The sequence below is a fragment of the Condylostylus longicornis genome, unplaced genomic scaffold, assembly GCF_029603195.1.
Source record: "Condylostylus longicornis isolate FDR11 unplaced genomic scaffold, ASM2960319v2 ptg000010l, whole genome shotgun sequence".
Taxonomy (NCBI): Eukaryota; Metazoa; Arthropoda; class Insecta; order Diptera; family Dolichopodidae; genus Condylostylus; species Condylostylus longicornis.
Window position 1 is genome coordinate 16,506,025 of NW_026577979.1, and position 23,403 is coordinate 16,529,427.

At 24.8% G+C, this 23,403-nt stretch overlaps 1 protein-coding gene across 1 annotated transcript in view; it reads left to right on the forward strand.

Annotated features, from left to right (window-relative positions):
• The first annotated feature begins 5,452 nt into the window (after positions 1 to 5,452).
• The window catches only part of LOC129618938 (protein sevenless), a 78,858-nt gene continuing 60,907 nt past the window's right edge, over positions 5,453 to 23,403 (forward strand). Inside the window, exon 1 of the mRNA XM_055533971.1 lies at positions 5,453 to 5,617. Within this exon, the coding sequence (XP_055389946.1) occupies positions 5,453 to 5,617 (165 nt within the window). The remainder of the gene's footprint in view (positions 5,618 to 23,403) is intronic.

The window sequence follows — 23,403 nt, forward strand, 5'->3', positions numbered from 1 at the left end:
AAACTGTAAACTTACTTTTTTGTTTTCTTTTCTAAAATAACTAAATGTTTAGGTGAAATATCTAATTAAATTAGTTGAATTTTTCCAACTATTTATTTTAGATAATAAACCTAAATGAGTAGACAAATCACCTAATCTTTTTAATATTGCATTCAACTAATTCCAAATAGTTGAGCTAGCTAATAGTGAATTTTAAAACAGCTAAAGAAGTTGTCAATACTTCTAATTGTTTATAAAAAACACCTAATTTGAGATCAGCTAATTACGATTAGTTGAAAAATCTAATTCATTTTTTTCTGTGTAGTGTGTTTCGCATAAGGTGGTAAATAATTTCAGGGATGATTTTTTGTTTAATATCAGGGTGCGGATATGCTCGTTTGCGAGCTACAACCTGTTGAATAAAAAGGTACTATATTTTTCCTGTATAATAATGCTTATAACTTCGGAACCATGTGACATATAGTAGCCCCCTAGCTCGGTTTTATAGACGATTGCTCTATATTTTCAGTCTTAAAACCAATTTGATTTGAGCCATAGCTTTTAGGTACAAAAACTATGGCTCAAATGATACAAGAACTATGAAATTTGAGCCATAGTTTTTCAGAATCAAAATAATTTAAACTAATATTCAAAATTAAAAATTTTTTACATGTTTTTAACAATATCAAATCAAGACTTTTAATTATATTAATATTATACCCAATATTAATGAAATATAGGAAACCATAATACCTCAACGTAAAGTATATAGCTTCCGAATCTCGATGTTAAGCCATTAGTAGGTGTTTTAACTTTCAGAGCAGCATAAATCACTCTTGATCCATCATTTATTTTCAATATATTGCTGGATACATGTACCTTAGAGTATGCTGGGGAAACTTTTTAACTCATTTATGATTTAATCTAAATTTAATCTGTCTCAAATATGCTACAATGAATTTTATTCCATTTTGTGTTATACTTTTTTTGTTTTTGATTTTTTTTCATAATATTTTTGACTCATTTAATAATTTTCAAGAGTCATTTAAGAAAACATGTCAACTTATTAAGAGTTATGTGTGTATCGTTAGTTGTTTTGTATCATAACCTTTTCGTTATATTAAATGTGTCTTAAGGACACTAAAATGATGATAATATAGTATTGATGAGTACATACAAAAATTCATTGATATTGATGTTAATGATAATATTTTTAATGTTTGTGCATAGGGTTAGTATTTCATTCTGTTTGCACGCCATCATATTATGAATTATGGTGAAGGATTGAAACAAAGCATTTTAAGTTTAAGAAAAGTAAATGAAATCTTCATACTTATGCAATGTTCTCGTTGTTTCTTTTTTTTTATTTTGGACTTCCCTACTAATCTTAATAAACAATAATTTTTCTTGTGTTTGTCGCCTGTTTTTTTTTACAGTTCATAACAATTTCGAGATGTTTGCATGTAAAATTTTATAAATTAAAAAAAAAAATTATAACTTGCTTATAAGAAAATTTATTTAATTTTAATCGAACTTGAAATCTGATAACACATTTCTTTCGATCCACGCTTTGCTGCATTCAGTGTTTTTATTTAAATTTTGCTTATTTTTAATGACTCTTAGCTGTTTTTCGTACTTAATATAAACAATATGATAAATATAAACACATACAACTGTTTATATTATGAATTTCAAAAAAAATTTGCGTACAATTTATGGCACTTCTTAAAAAAGTTGATGTTTAAGTATCTGCTTTTTAAAAGTTTCATTTAAAAAATATGTTAAAGAACTTAAATGGCAAAGAAATAATTTATTAAAATTGAAATTTTCCCAATACAAACGCTTTTGAAATGATTTTAAAATTATTTTATTTTTAATTATTGCAACCTTGAAATATTTTATTCTAAAAACCTATCAATAATTGTTTTACAAAAAAAAATTGATAAAATATTTTAAAAACTCGGATGAAATACTAGCGTTGGAAGAAGATTTATGCAGCGTTAAAATTGATATCCAATTTTTAACATAGACATAGACCTTTTATACAGTTTCCACTAAGTCGAACAAAATGCACTTGGAGAAGGAATTCGCATGGATAGTTTTCACCACATTGCCGTTATACGAACTTATTCTTCAAAAGAGTCGGAACGGCTTCTTATAGTCTAAAAATCATAAATTACATAAAGTCACTGCCATATGCAACAAAAAAAAATCAGTAATAGATTACTGATAGAGCAGGACCTTTTCCTTCCCTTTTTGAACCCACACATATCGCGAAATATCCTTAACGCTCCATTAGAGCTACACTACTACTCCAATATGTTTACTATAATTAAACGTTTATTTATGGCTGCCATGATTCTATGCCTAAAATAATTATTATCGAATACTGTTTCTATCAATCCTAATTCTATTAAAATAATCTTTAAAGGACATCCTTTGCTAAATCTCCAGAAACACAATGAAGAATTTGTTGTTCATTATGTTTTTGGAGGTTCCTAAAACTTTCTGTACAACGAGCTTAGCTGAAAAGAAAAACAATTTTGAAAATTACTGCATCATCTGAAAAATGTTGAAAAGCCAACAAAATTTCGTAATAAGATCTGCAATCATTTCATCAAATGCAACTACTTTACCCAATCCATGCAAATTATGTATTTACATTCTATACATGCATATGTACATACATACATAGATTAAAAATTAGCTTTCAATTTCTTCGTTTTAAATACTACATGAATGTGCAGCAACAATAGCCAAAAGAAAACAGCTTGAATATTAAAATAAACTTCTAAAATCAAAAGAACAAGTGGTTTTTTATGCACACACATATATACGTATGAAAAAACTTTTTCCACCGTTCCCTTTCAAAACAAAATAAGACACTTTGTTATTCAGGCAATTTTTTATCAAGAAAATATGAAAGGAAACGCAACAGAAAACTCACGCAACACAATATTTTTCTTGACCATTTCATTAACAAATTTTTATCCCTAAAATCAAAACGAAAACAAAACAGCTCATAATTATCAATCATTTCTGAGTGGAGTAATAGAAAAAAAATTAAATTTTTATTTGAAAATTTTAAATAAACAACATCAACTCTCTAACGTTCGTTACAACCACTAAAAATTATAATTTTTTGTTCAAAAAATTTTAATTAAATTTCTCCTATTTACATTGGTTCCTTACGATTTTTTAAAGAAACAATGTTGAATTGAAACATTTGATTCATAAACAAAAAAATTCAGTTAAAAATTAAATAACGATATACAAACACTACCACATAACTACACACATTTAAGAGTAATTAAAAAAATTAATTTCATTTCAATTCCGAAAGTTACAACAGCAGCAATTATCATCACTTGGAACATGTAAAAAAAATATAAAATATTGCGATGCAAATGAAATGAATTGAAAATTTCACCATTATTAATTATGTTGAAATTTTTTAATTTAAAACAAAACCCGAATATAATAATAAGCTTTTGAGTTTCGTTTAGCCCAGAAAAGCAAAAAGAAATATACAAATGCATTTACATACAATACTCGTAGCTATGAATATGTTTAGCAACAAAAGATAACAGTTAATATTTTGTTTCCCATTTGTACCCTTTATATTGACTTGTTGTTTATTTTAAAATTTTTGACTGTTGTCAGTTTGTACATATGTAGTTGAAATCGTAGCGGTCAATCAACGTAGAATTAAAACCATCGACATTATTATTATTATTTTTGTACAGTTTAACATACAACTTAAGTAAAGGAATCTCATTAAAAATTACTTAACTATACTGACTTTTCATAATTTTTACAAAAAGCTACAAATTTCATATTATACAAACTCGATGGTTCGATCAAATCTTTAGCGCAATTTTCTCTGTACGTATATCAACAAATAAAAAACAGATTACATCTTTCAAACCATAATTTTAGACTGTTCAATTTAGTTTTTACCCTGCTATACGCTACGCAGCCGTAAGGGATTATTAAACGTATTAAACGTATAAGTATGAAATATATAGGTATCCACTTGTTTATTATGATAAGAATTAAATATACAGAGATTATACCGAAATACTCGTACAAACGAATATTAACGATGAGGAGAGATCATTTTTTTAAACGGCCATCATTGTTAATTGAATCAATTTCAGTGAAACGGAACGCCGGAACTCAATTGAATTTTTTTTCCATTTTGTTGTTGTTTTAGTTTTATTTTTATTTTTTTTAGAGTCGCAAACATTGTAAAATATCATCACATCAGATTAGTTGAGTGGTAACCGTTGGCGCGATTAGTTCAAATTTTTGAACTATAAGTTTTATTATATTTGTACTAAGGCTACATATTTATTTAAAAAAAATTAATAATTGGAGGGGAGGAAAAAAAATTTTTTTTTTGTAATAACAAAATATATGTGCAAACACATACATACATATATAATAAAAATTATAATGGTTTAATTGAGATAATTATTTTAAATAATATAAAGGTGAAAATAATAATGAAAATTACGACAAAAAAATTTTTTTGCAATAATAAAGTTAAACGAAATTAAAAAAATTAATAAATTCGAAAAAAAAAAATTTGGAAAAATTTGAATTTTATTTTATTTTTGTAATTAAATATTTTAAATTAAAGAGGATTTATTTCAAATGAAGTGATAAAAGAAATTTTGAAGAAAAATGAAAATGATTTTTAATAAATTTATAACAATAATTAAAATATACAGGACAAGTGTAAAAAAATTTTAAAATTAATATTATAAAATTTTTTTCGCTAAATCAAAGCAATTTAATTAAAAAACAAATTAAACTTGAATATGATCAGATGATTCTTTAGTCTTTATTAAATAATTACATTTAAATACTCTCCTTATACTGTCATTTAACTGTCAGCGCATTTTTTTCTCGTAAACATTTGTGTTCTCTCGCTCTAATAAGTTTTAATAATAGCAGAAGTAATTATTAAAATTTTTTAAAAGAAAAATATCAAAAATATATAACTACTATCAAAATTATAAATATACACAAAATACACACACACAACTAGTGACATAACTAAGTAACCAGTGACATTTTTATTTAATATTATTTTTTATAAATTATAAAAATTATTAAAAAGATATTTAAAATATGAATTTTTCGTGAATAAAATAATTTTAATTTAAAATTCTATTTTTATATTTTTTAAATTATATATATATACAAAATTAAAATAATTTTATATAAAACAAAAAAATAAAAATTAAAAAATATATAAAATTTAATTAAAATGCCACCTTGTGTTAAAATTAAAAATTTTAATAAAATTTTTTTACAAAAGAATATTAATTATTTTATGAAAATTTCAATTATAATTTTTATAAATATTTTATTATTATTACCAATACAAATTGATGGTATAAAAATTAATAATGAAAATGTTATAAATACATCAAAAATTTTAATAGATCGTATTAAAAATAATATGACAACAGCATTATTAGCATCAACAAACAATAATTGGAATATTGATAATGATTTAAATACCATTAACAAGGATTTAAATATTAAGGATCAATTTCAATCATCAGTCGAAATAATATCAACTGAACATATAACACAAGCATGTATTGATAAATGTCCACAGGAGGTAGGCATTAATTGTTGTTACTTTTAATTAAAATAATATGTACATATACATATATAAATATATACATATGTGCAATTCAAGTTATATACATATGTATAATTTTTTATACATTTATATTATTAATTTTTACAATAATAATTAAAAAATTGTAAAATTTGCATTTTTTACACAATATTATATGATAAGAATAGCATAATATTATTTTGTATGTATAATGGTTTGTGATGCTGAGCTATTTTGAATTGTTGCGAAGCTCCTAGTTATAGGACCATACAATTTAAAATGAATTTGTTTTGTTATATTTAAATATGGGAATAATTTAAAAATATGGGTTTAAATTTTATAAATGGAAATTTTGTAGTGCGCCATATAAAACAATGTGGTCGAAGGGAGCAATTTATAAAAAAGACAAAATCTATTTAGAGCAGTCATTTTCATTGTTTCGCCTTATTATTTTATAATTTATTTTGGTTCATAATTATGTACATATGTACTTTGTGATTGCTATTTGAATATTTTCATAATTTATTAATTATGTTTTATTTACTCGGCGCCCTACACGATTTGCAAAATACTCGCCTCCACCCCCATCCCTTCGCTGAACAATATGCAAAGACATTGCACATAATAAATCACTTTCTTGTAACTTTATCATGCTGAATTCAAGATTAGTAATAAAATGAAACCCAGAAATTAAATATTCAGCTTTTTGTTTTGCAATATTTTGTATACGTATACATCTTACCAACCTAATTTCTCTGTATATAGAAACAGAAAACAATTTTGACAATACGCAATTTTAATTATTTTAATTGAAAAAAATTTATATTTAATTTATTTTTGTCTAAGTTTTCAATGCGGCCCCTGTTTTTCGGTGCTCATTGCAAACTCTTACTTTGCATATATGGTAGATCCGTCGCTGAATATGAGTATAGAAAAAACAGTAATGAAACGGCTGTAAAACGTTTCACGCATGTATTACGAAAATCGCTTTAATTAGTTCTATAACTACATATTATACTCGTATTTAATATGTCAAATCGTTCTAAGTAAGCCTTCAACGTATTTCTTACCAAACGTGCGTAATTCAAACAAATGGAAATTTTTTTAAAGCAAGCAGTTGGAATTATCACTTTTCAACAAGCTATTTTATAAATTCTAGAAATAAGTAGTTATCAAATTAATCAAGATTCGCAAAATGTGTTTTTTAATGTCACATCATTTTTCGAAGAATAAAATTGACTGATTCATGCATACGAGTAAAACGAAAATAAAAAGTTCAGCTAATACGAGTATTAATTCTAGGGCAATTGAAAATAAGGAGATATTTAGGTAAGATCAATCCAAATAAGAGTAACAACAATTTTAGTTGATTGTTACATTTTACATTCATTCCAACTCAGTTATTATTTTTTTATTATATTTGTTCTGTGCTTAATTAGTTAACTTAATTCTGTGCTTAACTAAACTTATCCATTTATTTTATTTCATTACAAAGTAATTAATGTAAGTACCTGGAATTATTATGATTTTTGTCACAAAAAATTTTTTGACATTTGCCCTAAAAAATAAAGTATGAATTGACGCCATTAAAGTATGAAGTATTATGACGAATTCATTATGAATTGACGCCATTTCGTCAATTCATATTCAAAATATCTAACAATTTCGAATCGAATTCTTATAAATCCTATAATTATTTTCGTAGTACGTAAACGAAATTAGAATAATATTTTTTCTTATAAAGGATAAAAATATAAAATGAGCCAATCATTTACAAAATTAATTTCAAATTTTACCATCCTGATAAAAAAGTAATTAAAAACCAAATCTCATTAGTATCATTAACATTATATATTGATTACATATTAATGCTCCCATATACTTGTTTACATAAATTAGTATAGAAGTTCTTTTGTGTGCCTGTGATAGTATAAAAGTGCTTCTTTAAATTTAAAAAAAAAAAATTGTGTAGTAGCTAGTTGTACTATGAATTTTTTTAAATACAATCAACAGAATAAAAAAAACATACAAAAAATAAAGAATATAAAAAATCGTAATATTTTTTTTTTGTTTAGTCCAAATTGATAACCTTTTGGAGAATTGAAAAGATTTGTTTATTTTTAAAAAATTTTTAAATGTAAGTTGTTTAAAAGTATACTTTCAATTCAATCTATAATCAATTTATATTCAAATATTAATACCGAATGTCTAACATTAAATTCCAAAATCTGTACGTCAATTAGTTCTGGAAAAATTATATCAACAGATTTTCATACTTATGTGAATACAAGAAATTTTTATTATTTTGCTATTATAAGCAAGTTCAGTTAAATATTTTAATGTAATGTTCTGGGAATTTCAATTATTCTATCCATATAAGTTGAATGCTTCTTATTAAACCTACTCACTTAACCCTATTCCACAGATGTGTCAGAAACAAATCATTATAATTATAGCCATAATCAAAATCGAAGGTACATAATATTTAGAAAAAATATAAATGTCATCTTAATGGTGATTTTTACAGACCCTCTGCTTTTTGTTTATAGGCAAGGTTCACAACTTGGAGAATAGATAAACTATAACTATAAGTAGTAGACGTCAACTCTTTTTGATCTGCTCCCCGCTGTTGTAAATCTAATAAACTCCTTACTTTTTGTTGTCATATTTTTTTTTCAGATTTCTACACACTCAACTCTGTTTTTGGAAATACAAATACAAATGTTTGCAGATATCTTCTTGTATATACAAGAAATGACACATCTATGTTACAAATAACAGCAAATAATACGAGTATTAATTTATATGCATTTATTATGAACCACCTTGTACTTGTCCATAAAATTAAAATTCTACATTATATCATTAAATAAGTACTTCTGAAACTGAATATACACACATATAGTATTTTGATTCCTTGTTTTTCCATTGTATGAATAAGGTTTTTTGTTGCCAGAGAATTTTTGATTATTTTTATTTATATATACTTACTCGCATATTATACGAGTATGTACTTCTGCAATAAACGAACAATAATTTATACAAACAACTCTTATGGGAATTAATTTGGTTTACAATGTTTTTGAACTGGTAATAGAGAGTTTTTGTTATTTATACATTCATACATATATATTTATACATATACACAGAATATATACTACTTTTTTTTGAATAATATTTTTATTTCTCATTTTATTTTGAAAATGTTTTTTAAAGTGATCACTTTAAATATAAATTAAATGATTTTTATTGTTTACAATATGTAAAAAAGAACAATTTTTTAATTAAAAAAAAATATATTTATAATCAGAATGCATGCCTAATCGAAGTTAAGTTGTTCAAGGGAAGCAGTTTCTGACATTAAATTCGAAAATTCTAAAAACTTATTAAGCTAAGCTGTTACTTCAGAGATTACAAAAATAAAGTAAACATTAATTAATTATTTCAATTTTCTCTCCTAATTACTTCAAGAAAGCTGAGACTCTACTGAAAGGTGAAATCTAAGATAACAAGAAATGTCTGTAAAATGTTTTCACCAAACAATTATTAAAATTATGTGAAAACATCCTACAAAACGTTATTGATAATTAATAAAAACATTAAAAATTTACTTGGGATTTGGGAATATTATTAAATTTACTATTAAATGATTTTCAATCCTCAAGAGCATATGCAGGATCTAAAATTTATAAATATACGAAAGTTAAATTACAAGAATCATTGTTGCCTAAAGTAATTCCCCAAAGTTAACCATAACAGTGGAAATGTATGAGCGTTCTTAAAAAATATCTTTTATAAATACATGAATCAAAAATTTTCTTATTTTATAATGAAATTTTAATAAATGTTATACATAAATAATATCATAAAAAAACAAATTTGCATATAAGTATTTATACCGTTTACTTCCCGCTTTAGGTGAGATATTGTGCAGCTGTCATTTACTAAACCTCAGAACCTATGTACATAAAATATAATGTACTTATGTCTGTATCTTGTCTCCGGCTGATTTAAATTAAAAAAAAATTGCATTTATAATTGGGGGTTTTGATAGAAAATTTTTTGAAAGAGTTGCCTTTTTTTACATAAATTTTTCTATGACTGTCAAATTTTAAGTAGCCAATTATAAGTAATAATTTTTAAAATTAAACATAAAATTTAAAAACAAAAAAAAATTAAATAAAAAATGGTAATCCCAAGTTTTCTTTTTATAAATTCTTCAAAGATCTTAAAATTTTAATGGTTCAATTATTTCCATCTCAAATATCAAATCTAAAGTTCATCCCCGGTTTGTTTTCCGAGAAACTTGAAAAATTTGACCTGTATACTTACCTTAAATTTAACTATATTTGAGCGACTTTTAAAATGTACAGGACGACCCGAGATAATAAAGTAAACTTCCAATTACCTTATGATTAAGTTCACAATAGTAAAAAATTTTCTTTACTATCTAAAAGCGTCCAACCAACTGATCAAGTTATAATTCCCATAGAAAATGTTTAATATGTTTAAAAATCCAAAAAACAATACTTAAAAAATATTGTGTATATTTTCTAAATTAATCTGAACAAAATAAACAAAATTTGCTTCTTGCAACATTTTACAAAATATTTTCAATGCTTATATGTAGTCTATATGAATATTATATGTATGTATGTAGTTTTAAAAGTACAAGTGTAACCATCATATTTTGCTGTATACATATAAACATATACACCATGCCTACACAATGTTAAAAGTATCTGTCAAAGTTCACTGGAGTAAAAAATAAATTATTGATTTTTGATTATAATCAGAATATATTTTTTAAATTGTAATTTAAATTAAAATTAAAAAATATTTAAAAATATATTATTTATAAATATTGCATATTCATAAACAATGAAAAATTGTTGTCTTATATAATTTTAATGTTTATTTTAAATATTTTGTATTTTTGTTAAACAATCATATTTATTTTATAGTTTCCCTAGTTTTTCACTTTTGTTTTTTCGGTTTTATTATTTTAGGATGTTAAAATCCTCAAAATGGTTACATTTAAATGAATATTTATTTAATAAATTTTGTTTATTTATGGTTGGAATAGCGGAATGGCAGATAAAATATGCGAATTCAAATAAATATTTTGACAAATGTGCGTTTATTTTTAATTTAAATCTAATTTGGGTTTTTTAATTCCGAATCTTTTTTGAATGTTTGTAAATATAGTATGCATTTATTCTGATACAGAGATTATTTACACATGTGTAAGTATGTAAAATATAGATAGATGCCGCTTAAATCAACACATTTTCGGTTTATGCGGCTTTTATAAGTATAATAAATTTAAAAATAATGTAAAACATGAGTTTTCAAAATAACCCTTTTCAAAAAAAAACAAAGCATAAGCAAAATATACAAAAATTGTGCTCCAATTTAGTTTAAGAGATAGAGAAAACAAAATACCAAATTTAATATTATAATATTTTATTATAAATAATTTACATTTAATAAATTTGACATTGGAAAATTAGGTTTTATAATATGTACAATCAGTACTTTTTTTTATGTTTTTGATGTATAAAATAAAATAATAAAAAAGAAACCAGGGGGTTGCATTAAAAATACACATGTGAATGAATACATAAATTTGTTATAATTTATTATATCTAAATATAAATAATAAAATAAAATTTAAAATATTTAAAATTAAATAATCTAGATTTAAAATTTTTAAGTGGATTTCTAATAGAAAATATGAGATTTTAATTGGGGTATAAAATGTAATGTAATTCCTATTGGTTGAAGAGAATGATTGACCAAATAGGGACTGAATAGCTGTATTAAATAAAACCAAATCATAAATAAACTTATAAATTTTAGAAATTTCTAGAGGTACAACTAAAAACCAAATAATTTCTTTTCTAAATATGCACGAAAATGAAGAATTCTCACATACAATATTGAATTTTGTCTTAAAATGTTTAGAATTTAAAGTCACTAAAAACACAAAATCTTTCAATATAACATTATTAAATAACATTATAAATTAGTTGCAGAAATTAAAATCTCGAAAAACTTTAAACTTAAGTCGAAATTTTTGCGACAAACAAATTTAAAGAGATGCAAATTTTTATTAATTACCAATTTTCAAAATTGTGAATTAGATGTAATGTAAACCACTTGTGTAGCAGCTTTTTGTATTATAACACTATTAATAACATTTCAGAAACCTGTTGAAAAAGTTGTTGAAGTTGTTTAACTTCTTTATTATAACTTTGTTGCGGGTCATTTAATGAAAATCAATTTCAAAATTCGACATTGTGTTTAAGAACCAACTTTGATAAAACTTTACTTGCAACAAAATTATTCAAGAAGAATTTCAAAATCAATCGAACTCCAAAGATTTTTTCTAGATTTTATTTTATAAAATAAAACTTGAATTTTGAAGATTGAAAAAACTTTAAGAGTTATTACCCAGGAAAATTATATATATATATGTATATACAAAATTAAATGCACCCTGTGGAAAAATAAACAAAGAGCTTTGTTGTTAAAGGGGTAACTATGTATAATAAGAATTTGAGATTTATCAATGAATGCTAAAAAAATAAGTTAAGAGTTACTATGAAAAACGAGTTGTTTTTCGACTCTCTCGTATTTCATAAATTACTATGACCGTATAATTTTCTGGCCTTATATAACAAAGTATAATATAAAACATGTATTTGTTAGAATTTCAAAATTCTAAATCTAAAAATCTTAAAAATTCACATTAAAAGCAGGTGCTTATATAGAAAATTTTCAAAAAAAATTTTTGATAATATTCAATGCTCCTCACACTATGGCATATTGTTAATTATTTATTATAATAATTGAGGTATAATTGTTTTTAATGTATTGCAAACCAAAACTAACAAACTCGCTCGTTCACTTGAAAATTCATTTTTAAAGAAAAATCTCACGGGACGTTGATAGAACGGCAAAAACAAATTTTGAATAATCTTTCATTTATGTACAGTAGCCAGTAGGAAGTCAGTAGTTAATCAGAATTTAAAGCGTCTTTTGCTTATTTAAACATTTAATTTTTAAAAATTGGTCAATATATACTTAAATTTCAACCTTAAAATAAATAAAACATTGATTCTCATTCTGGGTTTTCAATACTCTTACAAATTTTTCTCGCTACATCAAATATATTCGATAGAATGATTTTAAAATCACTATACTTATTGTGCACTACTTATTTTTAACAAAAAAGAAGAAGAAACAAACTCTTTACCGATAACGTGCCATAGTATAATTTTTAATCATGAATATTTTGCAAATAAAACAACGTAGAAATTTGTCAAAGAGCATGTCATATTATAACAGAAACACACTTTTTCCAATCAAAAAATGATAATTTTTATTTAAATAACTAAAAAATTATTAATAACATTTATACATAATTAATATTCTAATCATTTAATATTAATGATTAACATAAAAATAATATTTCTACACACAAAAAAAAACCAAAAAGGTTATGAACTTGTGATGCAAAAACCATGTTGACTTACAGAATTTGTACAAGTACATTAAGTAAAGAAAAGAGAAACCACGCAATTACTTATTTCGAAATTATTTCGAAATATTTTTTAAGATACTAAAACTAATGAAGTGCAAAAAAAAATGAAAAAAATTTCAAAGAAAAGCTTTTTAAATGTTCCTTTGAACGTGCTTTTCTCGTGATAACAGAAGTTAAATCTAGTTATCAGTAATATGTAGTTAGTGTATTTATAACACTGCTTACTTAGTTAGTGAAAATTTTTTGGGAAGCATGTTAAAGTATTAAGAATTTTTAATTTTTTATATTTGCTATAAAATATCCTAACCAATGGACAAATGACAAATTTCACAATATTAGTCGTTACTATTAATATCAGTGTGGGTGTCCTAACCTATTGCAAAGGAAAAAAAAAACTGGCACTTTTTGAAACAATTTTTTAATGGATAAGGAATTTAATAATTTCGACAATACAAAAAGCTCTAAAGCTGTGAAATTTGTTATTCCGACCCATTATTAAATTTATGCTGTAAATTATAATGACAACAGTTCGATACTCAACTTTACAACATATTATGGACATTTCATTACACACTGTTCAAATTTCATGATCGATTATGTCAAATTTCTAATATCTTATGACATTTTAAAAAAAACTCATGATAAAGTGGTCAAATATAAAAGTAATTTTAAAAATCACCATGCTAAAAATAAAAAAAAATCAAAAGGAATTTTTTTTTTCTAGAATCACCTGAATCTTTAAAAAATAAAATTGTAATAAAATTCAATTAAGAAAATCTTTTCTAGTCTATATGGCTAACAACAAAGATGACCTTTTGCAACTTTTTCATAATTAAAAAAAAAAAAAACAAAAACAAATGCGTAAAATATTCTAGACTTGGCATCAAATTTACGAAAAATTATAGTATTTAATCAAATTATAATTGAAATTTTATATTTGAAAAGAAATGAGAAAGCATTTAAAAAATTTTAAAAAAATATCAATTAAGGTTATCAACCTTAAGCTTTAAAATTATATTAAAATAAATTAAGTAAAATTTTAATAATTCTTTATTACTGATTTTGTTCAGTCTAAAAAAATATTATATAATTAAGGAATAAAATATTTTTTATTATACTCGTTTAAGAAATATTTCATCAAATAAAATCGTGATTCTAGAATAAATTATTAAGATTATTTTGATTAGATAATTAACAACCTCAAACACCAAAATATTTTCTCCTACATTTTTCTTATGTCATCAGAGTTTATGCTTCATCTTCCACGACAAAGTCAACTTTTTCAATCGTCGTTTATATTTTCAATCCACTCAATAGTTAATAAGTTATTAATAATAACATGAGACTAGAATATTAAGTTAGCATTTAGCACACGATAGTCTAATCTAAGGAATTTATGGTTTATTATAACCGCACATTTTGAAATCATTGTCTTTACTCTTGTCCGTCCTCATATTGCGTACACTTGACAAACGTGGTCACCTTATTACTTATTATTTATTCAGTGAGTAAAATTTAATGAGTAAAAAGCGGGCTCAAATTAATTTAATTACTCACTCAAAGCAAAAGACGCTGATAAGATTTATATCTTTCAGCCTATGTAATTTGACTTAAATGAATCTTTCGGTATCTTAAGTAAAGTCTTTATTTACTCTTACGTTCTCCCTTCCCGACCTCTTTATAGTTCCTCTTTATGAAACTATTTATAGAAAATACAAGCCTGATAGTGGGATGCCTACTTTATGCAACAATATTGCTATAATACACTTTCGGTTTAAACAAATGCAATATATTAGTACTTTCTTAAGACTAAAAGCAAATTATTAGTATTACTTGCATATAAAATATGAGTACTTAGTCATAATTGAATCAGTTTAAATTAGTTGCAAATGTTGTTATAAATAGAACGCTATTTTATGTAGAAAACCTAAAATATGAGGGTAAAAACTTACTTTAAATGTGAGTAATTCCACCCTTCTTAACTACTCGTTTATTAACATTGGTTAAGTTGGTTAAGTATACACCAAAATTGTTAAACGTTTAGTGTGTTATATGTATACTTTTAAATGGAACGCAAATTTTCAAGCAAAAACACTATTTATGCTTACTCACAATATAATTTTTTTTAATTATGCCTCACTCAAATCAAATGCATTTAATTTCCGAATTAAATTATTTAAATGAATATGGGAAATTTTTTTTAACAAAATCGTGGTGATTCAAATAATTTATTTTGTATTGATAAAATCTACAAATTTAATTTGTCGATTTTGTATATTGTTCTTCAATACAAATTTATTCCAATTGGTTTAATAAATTCATGTTGATATAGAATCTGTTTCATTTGATGACTTCAGTTGCAACTGTCTTTACAAAGAATTCGACTAGATTTTGTTTAATTTTAACTCAGAGAATTGATTAGACTATGATTTAATCGAAATTAATAATTAAAATTTGAAATTAAATAAAGGTCTACAAAATTTAAATATTTTCTAAATATTAATTTGGTTGGGATTCTCGTTATATTATTTACCTCTTTATACTTAAATTGGTTGTAATGCTTACAAATTTAATGCTTCCATACCTTGTACTGAAACCATATTAGCTTGTAATGTATAGCATTCGTTTAATTACCTGTTTTTATACGATTTATAATCAAAAAATTTGCGGTGTAGACAACAAAAATTTCACTAATTTTCCTGTCAAGTTTTTCATTGATAATTCTACACTAGACCATTAATAACCTTAATCTATATAGAATATTACATTTGTATAAGAGACTATTCTACTACCCATACACTTTTAATATTAGTATCTTTCAATTACATCAAAATTTTCAGTAATTTCAGCTGCCTTTGAAACATATTAGATATATACGAACATATCAGATACATGTGTACAGAATCATGTGAAATTTTCTATGAAAACTGCATTGTTCTTAAATAAAATTTTAAATTTCAATTGCATAATAATTCCCACTATTAATATTCAATTTGACCGTGAAAAAATGTATGAAAATTATACAATAATTTGTTATTTAAAGAAAAAATAAATGATTAGTATTTTTTTTCAATTTAGAGAAAAAATCTTCTAATTTTCTGTGTAAGTGTAGAATCGTTCAAATTATTTTTGAATAGATTACCTCTGTTAAAAAATATTCGGTGCAGATTCATCGTTTTTAATACGAATCTGCAACTGAGTTAGCATATTTGAATTAAATTTTGTGTTCTTTGTTAATGCTACAAATGAAAATTTGTTAAAAAGAAATTCAAATGGTCTGACAATTCTTCCGTAAATTGCTAACGCTACAGTTGCATGTGAATGGGTAAAAAAAGGAGTTCAAGTAATGAATTTTCTTGAAATTTACAAAACAAAATCCATAAATCAAGTGTTTTTTTGAAACTTTATAATTCCAACAGAAGTCTGATTCAACAAACTAACAAATTGTTAAACTAATGCAATTATGGCTATTAATATACAAGTTGCCAATATGTGCACAATACCGCATCCTTTGCAAATATAGTCCCAGCATATTAAATGATTGGAATTCGTTGGTGATTTGAGAAGAAATCGTTAAATTTGGAGAAACTGTTACGTACATGTTTCAGAAATATCGAAAACATCACCTTAAAAAAAGCGTTTAACTACTCTTTTTATTCAAATTCAAATTGTATAAGTAAGCACTTTTTTTGCAATTCCAAAATTTTGTTAAAATTATTTTCAAAGTATGCATTATTGCAAGTATGAATTGAACGATAAATAGAATGCATATTAGAAATTTCTGTATGGCGCACATGTATAACTAAGATAAGGAGTAGGTATACACTAATACCCTCAATCGTTTATAAATGTATGCAATGCTATATTAATATAAATACACAATAAAACGCTTAAACTTCTATTAAAATGTCACTTAAAATCTCCCTCTAATTATGAGTCTAAGTATGATTATTTTATTATATTTGTATGATTTGTAATATACCATTAACCTTTTCAACTTGATTTATTTTTGTATTGCCCTCTTATCAGAAAATGAATTTGCAAACGCCAACCTGTCATTTACTATATAAAGATTTTTCTATCACAAATCTATTTATTTGTTATTTTATTTTTCTATAACAAATCGTTTAGAACCAAATAAGCTTCTTTTTGGTTACGAAGAAAGTTCGAAATCTTATAAAGATATTTAAAGCTCAAAAAAAATATCATAATTTTAAATGTAAGTAAACAGCTATATTTTGGACCTATTTTGTACATCTCTAGCATGTAAAGTACACAATATCTTTAGCATACTTCAGATTGAGTCCAGTATATATTTGCGAAGTTTTAACTTTTTCCTTTATTACTAATTGATTTTAAACAAATTTTTAGTTAAAATTATTAATTTTCAAATTTAAGTTTAGCCAATATAGATACTTCACATTAATTAAATTCCTATTTCAGTCCGTAAGCAATCTATATCCGAATTCAAAAGATTCATCGTTTTCGAGCTTTCATGCTTACAAAGATGCATAGCATATAATGTGCCTCATATTAAGGGGTAATTAGCATTGAAATTAAAGTTTTTTTTTTATTGATAATAGACAATAAATTAATAATGATAGCTGATTATCTATAAATTTTTAGAAATAGAAACATTTAGTCGATCTCTGTTATTGTTTATTAAAAAAAACACATTCTCTGTGACATCCAAATTGCAAGTAAAACGCAAACTTTACAAAGTTTTAAGATTCAAATTGTAAACGGAAAAATTTTTACAATGTCAACACTTAAATAAAATGTTGAGTAAAAATTTGAGTTTACTTTACTGAAACTTTAGATTTTTAGTATGCATTAAAAGGTAAATAATTTTGTTTTTCTAAAAATATTTTCTTGAATTCAAGAATTTATAAGTACTTATGTATTTCGCATTTTAAAAAAATTTACAATAATTGACGTTTATTAATTTTTACCGAAATTACGAGTAGTGATCCAAAACTTAAAACTAAGCTTTGTATTTTTTGTTACAATTGTGTACATATTGTTTAGGTAACAAACATTTGTCTTAGTGCGATATATAAACTGTAATAAAACTTTTAGTTTTCAGACGATTTAGATGTCACAGTTTCTTAAAAATATCCTTAGGGTTCTATAAATTTCCCTTATTGCAACATAACAAATTTAGAATAAATTTAGGAGGAATTTTCAAGTTGCATACATACATACAATTTTCAAAAATTTTATACTAACATAAAAATTAAATTGAATTGCTAATTAACGAAAAATTACATTTTACCAATTTAATTAAGACTAATAACTCGAGAGGTAAAAAAGTTACAAATAAATTTTGTATCTACTTTTACTGTTAAAATTTATGAAAACCTTTTAGATGTTTTGCTGCGAATGTTAGCAAAAAAAATGATTTTACCCAGTAGTAAATTGGAAAGGTCAATTCAGCTGCAACTTTTCGATCTTTTAAATTTCACAACTTTTGAGCATTTCTGCCTAAAAATACTTACTCTACTCACAAATGAAACTGTGTGAAGTGAATAGTAAGAAAACATACTCTCGTCCATTATACTTCTTTTTTCTAATTCTCTTCAGAATTTCTTCCTCACCGAAATCGTATACGTATTAAAATTTTATTTATGCACATTGTAATTAAATAGCTCGTGCTTAATATATTCAATATCTTTTTTTTTATTTATTAAATTATTTCAATTAAAATTCTCTGTTAAAAATTTGTCTACATTTAGATATAAACATATGTAAAGTATATCTACATAATATATCTGTACTATGTACTTCATAAAAAAACATACTAGAACAAATTTCTAATGGCCATCGTACTATACTTGTATACATAAGCATACTTACGTTAACAATCTCTAAATTTGTTATAGTTAAAGTAAGCGCAAACATCATTTCATCTAATCGTATACAATATAATATATAAGCAATTAAATTCAATGGAGTGTTACGTGATGATGAGTTCACCCGCGCACCTGATCTTTATACAGCAAACATTTATTTGCACATAACATTAAAATTAAACGAACTTTGAATTGAATCCATAATAATAATTTGTTTTGCGCCTATCATTATTGCTATTGCCTTCTTATACATACGTCTTACTAGCGTGATCTATTGCTTCTATATTAATACATCCAACTATTACTGTATACTTGCAAATAGAATGCTATATTTGTAGCAATTTAAAAACAATTCAAATACATAATTTTTTTTTCATTCTTGTTTTTTCTTTCGCTACTATTAAACTAATCAACCATGTTTTTTTAGTATCTGGATATAAAGTTTCGCGATTTGCAAAAATACATAAAAAAAAACAGAAAACAGACTTTATACATACATTCATGTGTATTTTTTTTCATTCATATTTAATGCGGAAGTAACACAATTTTGTCACATTTGCGTTTATGATGATATTTATGATGATGATGATGATATTGATGAAGATGATTTTTAAACCAAATTTTATTCATTTTAATTGAAAAAATTTTAAGGTTTGGTAAGTATTCTATGGGGTTCTTGCGTTAATTTTCTGTATGCCACTAAATTTATGGATTATAGAAGTTTGCTTTTGAACACATCAAAAATTGTTAAAGAATACTTTGTGACCTATTTTATCTTAAGGCAAATTTCTTCATGCAACTGCAGAACAGATGGATGACGTAATCAAAGGAACGAGTTAAAGGCAGAAAAATTCATTAAAAAAATTTTTCTCCTCGAACTGGACTCGAACCAGTGACCTACCGCTTTCTAGGCGGACGCTCTACCAACTGAGCTACAGAGGCATGAAGAAATTGCCGACGAAATATTCTCTACATTGCTTATACGGTAATTCACATGATTACTAAGTATTTGTTTTGTTTACATTGATTGCTACATACAATCTACTATTGAAACACACTACTATTGTGACCCCTCAAAAATTTTATAAGTTTGCGAGACATACAGTATGGCTTAATGACAGTTCTGACAAATTATATTGATTTCAATCAAAAGTGATTCCATCAAAATTAATTTAAAATTAGAAGATCGATTTATATAGTAGTCTACAATGTCGATAAACTTGCGACCAAACATATTTTACATATCTAATGAAAAAAAAATATTAGAGAATTTTGCAGGGCTCAGAAATCAAATGCAAATTTCAAAAAAAATAATTGTAATTATTATTGAAACGGCAAAAAAGACCAAAAATTCTTAATTCGGAGTAAAATTTAAAAAAATTGAAATCTTCATCGCAAATTTAAGGACTGCTCCATAAAAATTTTATTTCTTTAGTATTAAGGATTATTATTTCAGATTCCATTAGCCGAGGATTACTTAACAATTAATCTATTTTGCCAGAAGTCATCAATTCCTTTTAGGCTTGAAAAAATTGTCTTTTGGTTTCATAACGGTTTGCCCAATATATGCCATATGTATGATATTTCTCATTTGTTTACAATTTAGGTCGTAAAATTTACTACATTGTCATATATATCACTGATATGACTTGACCTGACATGCCAAATGATATTCTAACGCTTGTATTTTAAGAGTTGCGTGTTTTCATATTGTCACTTTCAATAGACGATAATTTTAGGTTTCTGACCGGGGGTTACTTAATTCGTAGTAAAGTTCGTATCCGGCAACATTCTTTTTTGAAAAATAATACACATTTTCACATTCTAGCCCCTTCATCGGCCACGGTTCAAAGTATTTGGGACTATATCTGAAATGAACAAATAAATTTGTAGGCACAAAATTATAAACTATTTTTTATTCAATTTTTGTTAAAAAACTTAAAACGAAATTGAGAAATATTTTCAAAATTTGGTGTTCTTAAACTATTAAAAAAACGAGAAAAAAATAGAGTTGACCTTGTCAACTCTGTGATACCCGTACAAATTTGTTATCCTATGTGCGAATAAAGATGCCATAACTGACTATGGAGTTGCCGTATATTAATTTATGAAAAATTTCAGTACAATGTGTTTTTCAAAATACTGTGGGTGCCAAACTACTGTTGAAATTTTATGGCAGCTACCAGAAAAAGGCAAGAAATTTTAAAGAATTTTATCAAGCATATTGGCCCTACTAATATATTTGTTTGTGTGAAATTTCAATACCATAGCTTTTATAGTTTCTGAGATATAGCCAAATAAATTTTGAAGTTGTATGGCAGCTACCCGAACCGGTACCCCGATCTTGTCCAATTTAAATAGGGTTCTGGCACTTACTACAATAAATCATTTGAGTTATCGTTGGGACGGACGGACGGACGGACGGACGGACGAACAGACAAAGCTAAAACAACTCAGAATTTGACGCTGATCAAAAACATACACTTGAGTCTATATCTAGACCGTTATTTCTTAGCGTTACAAACGGTAAGGCAAATTTAGTACACCCTTCGAACATACGTTCGTACGGGTATAAAAACTAAATATCTAAGCATACTCGTATTATGTACAATTTTTGTTTTAATAAGTTTAATGCGCAAATTCAAAAAAAAAAAAAAAACTATCAATAGAATATATCCAATTTATGTATGTATATATCATCATGTATATGTACCTATATACCATGTATACACCTAGAACACATACATATGCGCGCATACTCAGATTTACTTAATTTTATGTCATTATATTTTTTAAATATACTGTGGTTGAGGAGATCTATTATGATTAAAAATGACAGAGTTGACAGTTTGGATTATGATGTTCGGATTAAAAGAGATTATCACCAACATCATAATTCATCTTCAACAATATCATCATCATCATCACAAATTTGATGATGATTTAATAGCCAAAAGATGAAAAAAAAAGAAAATAAGAGAAAGACATTAGTTGTGATCATATGAACGTCATTAAAATATTCACGTTCTGTTTCATGATATTTTTGTGACATCTAGCAAGTGCCTAAACAAAGTTGCTCACAATAATAAAAAATTTTCGTTTCGGTATATACAAACAAATGTGTTCATTTCCATTGTAGGTACCTCATGTAATGCTTATTTAATGAATTCGCTTGAACTTCTAAATGAGAGGAAAATACTAGTTAGTCAATACACTTAGGTATATAGAAAATATTAAAAAACATGAAATTGAATAAAAAAAAATAAATTTAATTTTTTTTTCAATTTTTTTACTTGTTATATTTGTCTTTTTTCTTATTATTATACTAAAATCTAGGTATAAGTGTACAATGAATGAATTGATGGAATTTTAGATTTTTAGAATAATACAAAAAAAAAGTACCTCAAGTTAATAAAAAAAAAACAGCAAAAATCTGGGTCGGATGATAACATTTTTATTTTATTCTATTTTTTTTCATTTTTTTTTTTATTATTTTCTAGCACGGACAAAGCAATTTCATATACGTTTCATATTTAGATTGCATCCTGCCTTAATACTAGATTAAAACGAAAAAAAAGTGGTAATAAAATAGAAGAGTGAAAATTCATTTAAATAAATCAAAAACTTTTGAACCATAAAATCGAAAGTTATACCTAAATATGAAAATGTTATATGTATAACATTTTCAGGCAAAGGTTAATGATATTTGTAGAAAATGAAAAATGGTGATGGACAATATGGTGTTGAAATTGAAATTGGAAATTGGGAAATTGTAACACAACATTTTGTCATGATAGCAAAGACAAAAAGTTTTTTATTCGGTTTAAGACTAGACCCAAAATAGAAGCGTAGAATTAAAGTGTAAGTCTAAAAATTTTTAAACAATCTCATTCATTGTATTTCAAAAAACGCATACATCTCAAAAATAACAGCCCAATTAAAAAAAAATTCCAAGAAAACTATTTGAGGACCACAGTATCTAATGGGTTAATATTATGAGAAAAACTGTTCTATTATTTCATTATTATTACACAAATTGGTGACATGTTCTTCCAAAAATTATATTTTTACACCAAAGGTTACTGACTAGTTTAGGACTTTTCATTAAAGTTACAAATAAAAAAATGTTGGGCAAAAAAAGGTTTCATTTAAAAAAAATTGGGCTCAATTAAACACAAAATAGTTTCAATAAAAAGAAATTTTTTTTTCAGTCGAAAACAGTTTCATTATGTCTGAAAACAATTTCATTAAACTATATTTGGGGGACAAAAGTACTATTCAGATTTATAAGTTTGTTGTTTAATAAACGAGTATATATGATTTTTCGGAAATTTCCAATTAAAGGCCTTCCTTTTTACACCTAATAAAATTGTATAGTTGTA